Here is a 9,825-nt window from a genome sequence, read left to right as displayed (position 1 = left end):
TGTCCTTGTGTTTTGACTGCTTCTGTAATAAAAGGTGAGGTGTCTGCCAGCAGCCCACTGCGTGTCTCCTTTCGAACGTGTTTGCGCAACTGATCTGTTCGAGCTCTGAAGCCTAGGGCCCTACAGATGCTTTTGATTCACCACATTGGTCTTAGAAGGTGGCTGCTAGAATATTTTTTGTTATTATTATTGCTTGTATCACATCACACCTTCTTCTTCCCCAGCCAAACTCCACTAAACTCAGCCTGAACTGCCGATCGGAGCTGATCAGCAGGGTAACTGAGGTGCAGCCACACGTGGTGAGCTCCCATGCTGGCCCACTGCTGCGTCGTGTGCTGCTGGGGCTGCGAAGCGACACCGTCCCCCGGCTCACACCTGCAGGCTTTTATGTTAACTACACAGCCGGCAGAGTAACAGCAGGAAGGAAACTGCTGGCGAGGTGAAGGAGAGCAGGAGTCAGCAAGAGAAGGCTCGAGCCGATGAGGGCACTTGGCCAATCCGCCTCAGAACCCCAGCCCTAACAAAAAGCAGCCCGGGAAACGCCGCCGCTCTAGAGGTGGAGGTTTAAAAAAGAAAAGCAAGAAGCAAAGCTAGATCAGATAAACTCCTCCTGATTTCCCATAAGCTTTGCACAACGGAAATGACCGGAGTAGGTTTTCCTGGGCAGCCTTGCAGATAACCGAAGGCTTCTTTCGCCAGCAGCCACACAGACAACCAACAAAACCCACCACCGCCGCCATCATCATCGTGGTAATTCCATTTATTATGCTGTAAAAAGCAACGCTATCTGGATTTTATTTCTTAAAATAAATAACTTTCATTTTCAGAACCAGTACAGCTCAAGTTTAGATTCATTCGTGGGAAACTGCTAGAAACACATTCATCACCACCAGTTCCCCACAGTGTGGAATCTCAGAGCCGAGCTCCGCCCGGTCGGTTCCGACGACCAGAAGTACACCGCCAACAAGTACAGGCACTGGTAGCCCAGCTCGGAAGCCAAAAAATCCGGTACGCTATATTTTGTTCACGAGGAGAGGCTAATTAATGCTAGGACTATCACAATATGTCTGAGTACAAAGCATTAAGTTAGCGTAACGATTTTGGGTTGTGATACAGAAGAAACGTACGTGACATGAAAACAAAAGGAAGGGGGGGAATTCTCTTTGGAGCAGAAGTCAGCCAGCATTTGATAGGGTAACCAAAAGCCATTTACGGTAAAATCTACATGTGGGCGTAGGTGATGATAAACAGCCGAACCAAGGTGCTGCATATATGTATATTTATAAATAACGCCGTCTCTAAACAGCTGCATCGCTGAAGGGGGCGTCACAAAAGAACGCGTCCTCCTCACCACCAGAAAACACGAAAACCAACCGGCAAGAACGCACTGAAGCTAGGACCCGCTAAAAGCGCTCGGCACGAGCCACGAAAGCGTTCGGCTCGGGGACGGCCCTGATCTTTAACGGTAACTCTGCCAGAACGCCGCCAGGACTCGGTCACAACGTGTACGTCTGTGCCACATACCCCAGCCTGGAACGATGCCAGCAGGAGCAACGCAAATTTCACCTAAATAAAGCTAAATCCGGTATTTTTCTGAGAAGCCAAAGGATATGTTTTAACAGGAAAAAAAAAATAGGGAAGAGGATTAGCATAGAGCGATATTTTCAGATGGATTCCAGTTCGGCGTTCGGTATCTCAGTTCCAACGCCGACAGCCCTCTTGCCAGAGCAAACACGCTGGGATTCGGCTCCGGGTGCAGCAGAGCCGGGGCCTTGTGCTACTCGGTGACCGACGCGGCTCCACGAAGAGCCAGAGGCCGGTGCGGTTAGTTCTTCGTTACAGCTACGGCGGCTGTGACACAGCACATGAAAAGAACGGGTAAAAAGCCTTCAGAAAAATAGCTGATGTTCGGGGGAAAAAAAAAAAGGAAGAATTAAAAATATAAAGCAGCTTAAGAACAGCAAGACTTTGGAGAAAATGTGTTTGATAACCATGCCAGCCAGCTTCGAAGCGCGAATTCAGGGCTTCAGGCTTTCAGACTCCCTCCCCAGATTTCACCGCTGTGAAGACGGTCGCTGCTTGGGACGAGCATCGAGCGCTTCTCCAGGCGGCTCGTGCTCCCGGCGAGAGGCTGGACGGGGACTCGACAGGATTTACTCTCCGCTGCACCGCCGTGCTGGGCCGCTCCGGAGAAGTCGCTTCCCCCTAGCCCTCCGCGCACCCGTTTGCAACAGGAGGGTAACATGGTTCAGATCGTGTTTCTAAAGTGCTCGGCCCAGAGAGGTCGTGTGTTATTTCAGAAGGATTTTTGGTGCCTGAACAGAAAATCTGAGATCTACTGGATGACTCGCACACCACCTCCTAGGGTAAAACCAGCCACTGATGCAATTCTCAAGCACCATCTCCTTTTCCGCGTGCTGAACGATTCTTGCCTAAAATTCTCGTGCTAAAATCCTTGCCCATATCCAACACCCGCAGTGGTTCGTGAACGCCAAACTCCTAACTCGAGGCAACCGCTCGCGTTCGAGGCTTCACGCCCCAGCGCTGGCAGAAGCAACAGGAACCGCCGTATCACCGTACTCCTGCAGACGACAGCTACCCACAGCCACGCTTCCCACGACGGGGCACGCGCCCGGCTGGCTTCGGCGGCGGGACAGCGAACACCAGCGCTCGGCGCAGGCGGCATCGCCTACCTGTGCCCCCGACGCCTGTTCCACACCGGCGAAATCCCGGCCGGCGGCGGTGCGAGAAGAGAACAGCCCCAGAACTTCGGCTCATCTCGCGCCGCGGTTGGCTCTGCGCTGCTTAAAGCTGGTTCACTCCATCCGCGTTCCTGGTCGCGAGCTTAAACTACGTCGGATTTACACATAATATTTGGTTTGGTGCTTCGCCGTCCAGGTGCTTCCGCTCCCCTCGCCGGTTCCCGGTGCGACGGCCGAGGACCCCGCAGGCGAGCTTCCCCGGCACGGCAGCTGAAGGCAGGGGGAGAGAAGGGAGGCGAGGCGAAGGGAACGGAGGGAAACGCTGCCAGAACAGAACCAGGCTCCCCACTGCACACGGGTGGCTGCAGCAAGTCGCCTTCCCCCGCGCCGTTTGGTCAAACAAACCTTAAAGCAGACCCCTGATGAGGCCACCCCTAAGAACAAGCCTAGACCACAACGCCTGCCAGCTACGCACTCTGTTGGTATTTATAGTCTGTAAACAAGGTTGCGTGGAAATTGGTTGGGTTTTTTCATTATTTTAATTTTTCCCCCCAAAGATAAGTGCAGATCCTTGCTTAACACACCCAGCCTAAACCTACATCAGCATCCTCAGCTTTTGAAAACCCCTCCCTGACGCTCACGCCTGCCAGCACTCCGGCTCGTCTTGGCCAGACTGGAAACAGAGGGCTACAGAAACAAAAACTCAGCGGAAAAAATTCCTGACCACAGACTAGAGTTCACGTAGAACACAAAAATAAATTAGAGTAGTGCACGGTAAAGCCAACGACAGCTAAATATTTTTATACATCAATTATATGCAGCATGAGGTAATATTGCTCACATTATGGAGGGAGATTCTTAGTTGGTTTTGCTTCTTTTGAGAGAGATTGGATTTGTCCTGTGCGTATAGAAACTCCTGTAACATAACACTGAAGTAACAGAGACTTCGGTAAAATAGATACCACTATCGGATAGAAACACACACGCTCTTCATTACTTATGTATACCACAATTAAATAGGTGATTGGACTCTTAGGATCTAGCTGAAGACGATTATAGCAAGCCATCGAGGTTTTTATGAACCGTTCGGTTCTCCTTCCCGTTGTTGGAATCCTCTGACGGCGTGTACTGGACCTGGTACTCTTGCAGAATTTTAAAAACGTCGTGGTGTCCGAAATGTAAAGCTTCGTCCATGGGAGTGTTATTCCACCTGCGGGAAGGAGCACAGGATTGCCAAGGTCAGCACGGAGCCAGAAGCACCAGCAATGCTAATTCTCTGCGCTCCGTGATAACGGTTCTGCACGCAGACCACACCAAGCTCAGGAACCGGGCAAACACTTTGTACGTCCAACAGCTGGTAAATACTCCAGACTCCAGACCCCTCTCCTCCTGTTCGAGCATCCTCCTTCCTCCAGCCGGGCAGAGGACCACCCACCTGTCTTTGGGGAAAGGATTCACTTTGCACGCTTCCAGCAGGAATTTGACGACTTCCACGTGTCCTGTGAGAAAAGCAGGCTTGTGAGTGTATATCCTTATATACATATCTATATCTATATCTGTGTATATACACACAGAGCTTTACAAGGCAGGTGTAGCGAGCGAAGACACTCTAAAGCAAGCTGCTGCATTAAGAGGTCAGAGATCCCGTGTGAGGAGCCATTACCTTCTGCAGCTGCGACGTGCAGGGCTGTTCGCGAGTCGTAGTCCCTCTGCTCCATATCCATTCCCGACAGAGCAAATCTTCAAAAAAATTAAGAAAAAAAACAGATTACAGAGCAAAGCCTTAGGTAATTGAAGTGGAACAATACCCCTGTGCTGCAACGAGGAAACTTCTGCTGCGAGAGGACATGCACGGCATCACGAGCACGTCGTACCTTTGGTTGTAACCAAGGGGCCCTTACAGCTTTGGCTTTAAAAACCAAAAAGGTCGGGGCTTGGCTTGCTTTCTGGTCTCCAGTTGTTATAAAGAAAAATACAAAAAAATACAAAAATACAGGAAACACAACAGCCAACATATCCGATCTAAGATCTAACACGGACAAGCTACGCCACGCACCGCCAAGTAAACGTACGCCGGCTGAGGAGACCCAGGGAGGACTCCCCGGTCTGAAAGCCCTGCACAGCGTTCCGGCGTCGGGAGCGAGCTCTCGCCACGCTGCAGCGCTCTGCGACAGCGCAGCTCAGCTACGCACGTCCTTCCACCCGCCGACGACGTTCAGCTGCATCCTACCCAACTCAACATGTCTCCTTAGTCCCTTACCATTACTACTTTAAACGCCGCCAGGTTCTACTCCAGACCTAGAGAGCAGAGCCAGGCTTCCCAACCTCTCCAGCGACAGCCTGCGCTCCCCCGCCTGAACTTCTGCGGCGGTTTCAGAGCTGAGTTAGAAAGCAGGCGAGACTACCGCGGGGATTTTCTGCCGTCCTGGATGAAGAGTTAGAGTGTACCCTCAGCAAGTTTGCTGATGACACCAAACTGGGAGGTGTGGTGGATGCACCAGCAGGCTGTGCTGCCATCCAGCAAGACCTGGGCAGGCTGGAGAGTTGGGCACAGAGGAACCTGATGAGGTTCAACAAGGGCAAGTGCAGGGTCCTGCACCTGGGGAGGAACAACCCCAGGCACCAGTACAGGCTTGGGGTGGACGTGCTGGAGAGCAGCTCTGTGGAGAGGGACCTGGGTGTCCTGGTGGACGACAGGGTGACCATGAGCCAGCAGCGTGCCCTGGCTGCCAAGAAAGCCAATGGGATCCTGGGGTGCATTAGGAGGAGTGTGGCCAGCAGGGCAAGGGAGGTTCTCCTTCCCCTCTGCTCTGCCCTGGTGAGGCCCCATCTGGAGTAGTCTGTCCAGTTCTGAGTTCCCCAGGTCAAGAAAGATGAGGAGCTACTGGAGAGAGTCCAGTAGAGGGCTATGAGGATGAGGAGGGGACTGGAGCATCTCTCCTGCGAGGAGAGGCTGAGGGAGCTGGGCTTGTTCAGCCTGAAGAAGGCTGAGAGGGGACCTTATAAATGCTTCTAAGTATTTTAAGAGTGGGTGTCAGGAGGACGGGGCCAGACTCTTTTCAGTGGTGCCCAGCGACAGGACAAGGGGCAACGGGCACAAACTGAAGCAGAGGAAGCTCCAGCTGAACATGAGGAAGAACTTCTTCCCTCTGAGGGTGACGGAGCCCTGGCACAGGCTACCCAGGGAGGTTGTGGAGTCTCCTTCTCTGGAGATATTCCAGACCCGCCTGGACAAGGTCCTGTGCAGCCTGCTCTGGGTGACCCTGCTTCGGCAGGGGGTTGGACTGGGTGACCCACAGAGGTCCCTTCCAACCCCGACCATTCTGTGATTCTGTGACTGGTTAAGGAAAGAGATTTCGCCACGATCCAAAGAGGGAGAGAACAACAGGACCACGGGACAGCGTGAGGGTATCGCTTCGGCGGTTCGGTTTGGGGCTTTGTGGTGGGTTGGCTGGTTTGGGGGTGAGCACATCCAGTCTCCAGCGCAGCTCGGACATCCCCAACACAGACGCCGCGCACGGGCACACCCCTGAGTAACCAACCACAGCAGGCACCAACGAGCCTTCCCGCTCCCAACCCCACTCCCGTTTTTACCTCCGGAGTGCGGACACGTCCCCCGTGTAGGCAGCGAACAGCAGATTGATCACGGACTTCACCTGCAAAGAGAGACACAGCCCGGTTTATTCAGCTTCTCTCCTCGAAAAGAAAACAAATGGAAAACCCAGAGAAGCCCAGCGGGTCTGGTGCTTATGGAATTGTTCGTTTTACCCCTTCCCTGGCCGCGTTTTGCACTACAGCGTAAAGCACCAGCAGAATCCGTCCCAGCTCGCTCCGCTACCAGCGCGCGTATGCCTGTCTTCCCCGGGCCGAAGTCGTACGGACGGCAGAGGCGCAGCACAACGCGCATTCCTGCTCGGCTGCGGTGGAGCAGAAACTGAGCCGTGCCGTGTGGACAAACCGCGTTTCTCCCTCGGCCTGCCCCGCGACACCGAGCGCTGCATCACGGAGACGCATGGCTCTGCACAGCCCGCAAGCCACGAACGCCTCGGCGGAAAAGCTCCGTCCGGAAAAGCAAGGTTTATTTTCTGCTGGAACAGAGGGGACTCCGAATAGGAAGGGAAGAAACGGTACCGGGTCTGCTCGGTGTCGCAGATGTTCCTTGCGTACGTCTCGCGCAGAGGCTGCCTGCAAACAAACCACGTCAGGCAACTCTATCACATCACGGACCACGACAAGGAAAGAAGGGATTCATGGCAAGAGAAAGCACGATCTTTTTAGAAACAACATATAAATAATGTAGGTGAAGTCTCCGGCAAGCAGCGCCCTTCTCAGCTGCTTTAATAAATCCGAACCCGCGCTGTTCGGCTCCCGACTTCATCCCACGCACGCTTCGAACACGTCCCGCCTACGGCAACGCCAGAAGCTGCAACCAGAGCCCAAACCGACCAGATGGACGCTTCCAGCATCCCACCCCGGCTTCCTTCACAGACCGACCCGGCCGCTTCCAGGCGCCTTCTCACAGCGTCTCCCAGCGCACCTCCCAAACGCCGCGCTGCTTTTGAACCCGCGGCCGTTTTTAAGCTGAGCCCGCAGGGTTCTGCCGCCGCCGCCAGCCAAGGAGCAGCCATCAGGGAGAAAATGGGCGCCCGCAAGCAGGTCTCCCGCCGACTGCTGCAAGAACACCGGCGCGTTTCCCCAGGGCCACGAAGCGGGGGAATCGCTCGTTGTGTTTCACACCTCGGATGCCACTGAAGCAAAGGGACACGGAGCCAGGCTGGAGCCGGAGCCGCTCTCGGCGCCCGGGTCACCTCCCAGACCCTCCTCGCTAGCAGGGCAGGGGACAGGCCCCAAGTGAGTCCGTTCCTCCCATGAAGGTTCTTTTAGTTAGATTTTCAAATTTTAGATTAATAGATTTTTACTACTTTATTTTCTATACTACTGTATTTGTTAGACTATTTTACTTTTACATGATTTTATTTTTTTACTACTTTATTTTCTATACTACTGTATTTGTTAGACTATTTTACTTTTACATGATTTTATTTTTTTACTATTTTATTTTTTATACTACTTTGTTAGACTATTTTACTTTTACATTATATTTTTTTACTATTTTATTTTTTATACTACTTTGTTAGACTATTTTACTTTTACATTATATTTTTTTACTATTTTATTTTTTATACTACTTTGTTAGACTATTTTACTTTTACATTATATTTTTTTACTATTTTATTTTTTATACTACTTTGTTAGACTATTCTACTTTTACATTATTTTTTTTTACTATTTTATTTTTTATACTACTTTGTTAGACTATTCTACTTTTACATGATTTTATTTTACTATTTTATTTTTTATACTACTTTATTTGTTAGACTATTCTACTTTTACATGATTTTATTTTTTTACTATTTTATTTTTTATACTACTTTATTTGTTAGACTATTTTACTTTTACATGATTTTATTTTTTTACTATTTTATTTTTATACTACTTTATTTGTTAGACTATTCTACTTTTACATTATTTTATTTTTTTACTATTTTATTTTTTATACTACTTTGTTAGACTATTCTACTTTTACATTATTTTATTTTTTTACTATTTTATTTTTATACTACTTTATTTGTTAGACTATTTTACTTTTACATTATTTTATTTTTTTACTATTTTATTTTTTATACTACTTTATTTGTTAGACTATTTTACTTTTACATGATTTTATTTTTTTACTATTTTATTTTTTATACTACTTTATTTGTTAGACTATTTTACTTTTACATGATTTTATTTTTTTACTATTTTATTTTTTATACTACTTTATTTGTTAGACTATTTTACTTTTACATTATTTTATTTTTTTACTATTTTATTTTTTATACTATTTTATTTTAGATTATTTATTTTATATTTTTTAATTTTTATTTAGATTTCTTCTGGGAAAAAAACCACCCAACCAGCAGCCAAGCATCGTCCAGCCGCTGAGCCCAGGCTTTGCTGGGGACGCAGGGACCGACACCAGGCGCCCGCCAGTGCTCTCGTCAGGCTTTCAACAGAAAACACCGCAGCAAAGCAGGAAACCTCCTGCAAGGCGGCACGTCCCTTCTAGACAGCGGGCTGCAGGCCGGAGCTGAGCGCAGCCACGACAGGGGGGTTCCGTCTGACGGTCTCTGAACTTCGCGGGGCGACCCCGGGGATCTCCTCAGGCCCCGCAGGTGCCGACCGCGCTCCCCTTCGCGGGACCCAGGACGCGCGAAGGACCTTCTGTCGTTAATCCAGCCCACTTCAGAGGTAACTGACCACTCTGGCTGGGCTTCACGTTGCTGGGAAATGCAAATGGGTATTAAAATAATAAAATAAAAATAAGACGCATTCCTTGCTTGCAACAAATACCTTTCCAGGCGCAGCCTGGGCCACGAATCCCTTTGGATTCGGCCGAGCGTTTGCTAAGAAGCCATCTCCATTTTGCATAATGATGTGAGGAAACATCATTTGGAGGTTCCCAAGGCTTTCTAACACGGTGGTCTGCGGCCGCGTCTCTCAGCAACCTGGGAGAGGTCACAGCCGCTCCTCTCTCAAGGCAAATCACGCAGCATCCAAGGCTGCGTCACCACGAACTGAACTTCTTGACGGATAAAACCAACAAGAAATACAAGTCCAAAGAAAAAAAACCTGCTCGTTTCGTTCAGAAGGAAATTTGAGAGGAAATACGGCTGCTCTCCGTACAACGCTACAGGCGACGGGACACAAAAAGCAGGGGAAAAACAAGTTTAGGAGGAGAATTATTAGCAGAATAATTATCCAAAATTATTCCTGGTCAGGAATGAACTCCAGCCGGAAAAAAGCAGAGAGTGTGGCCATCACAGCTGAAAGAACCTCCCCCAGGCTACCTGTCCCCATTCCCAGGGAGACTTGGATGATCTTCTGGAAGACCCAGCTTGGATCTCCCATCAGCACCACACACCTCTACTCCGCAGCTCCCCCCGGCTCTATCCGCAGCGCAGCCCAGGCCAAAGAATGAACAAATTTTATAAGGTATGACGTGAAATTGCTCAAAAGGCAGCCACAAACCACCGAGATGGACATCAAAAGTGAATTCATTAAAAAGCTGCAAATACAT

At 49.6% G+C, this 9,825-nt stretch overlaps 1 protein-coding gene across 1 annotated transcript in view; it reads right to left on the bottom strand.

Moving 5' to 3' along the window:
• Positions 1-3,656: 3,656 nt before the first annotated feature.
• Positions 3,657-9,825, bottom strand: part of GLS (glutaminase) — a 59,413-nt gene continuing 53,244 nt past the window's right edge. The window contains exons 15-18 of the mRNA XM_075430053.1: positions 6,297-6,358; positions 4,366-4,442; positions 4,138-4,201; positions 3,657-3,912 (exon numbers count right to left, since the gene is read on the bottom strand). Of these exons, the coding sequence (XP_075286168.1) occupies positions 3,756-3,912; positions 4,138-4,201; positions 4,366-4,442; positions 6,297-6,358 (360 nt within the window). The 3' untranslated portion in view covers positions 3,657-3,755. The remainder of the gene's footprint in view (positions 3,913-4,137; positions 4,202-4,365; positions 4,443-6,296; positions 6,359-9,825) is intronic.

This window comes from Opisthocomus hoazin, chromosome 9, assembly GCF_030867145.1.
Source record: "Opisthocomus hoazin isolate bOpiHoa1 chromosome 9, bOpiHoa1.hap1, whole genome shotgun sequence".
In the NCBI taxonomy this organism is placed as follows: Eukaryota; Metazoa; Chordata; class Aves; order Opisthocomiformes; family Opisthocomidae; genus Opisthocomus; species Opisthocomus hoazin.
The sequence above is the reverse complement of the archived record's forward strand: the minus strand, read 5'-3'. Positions and strand labels throughout refer to the sequence as shown.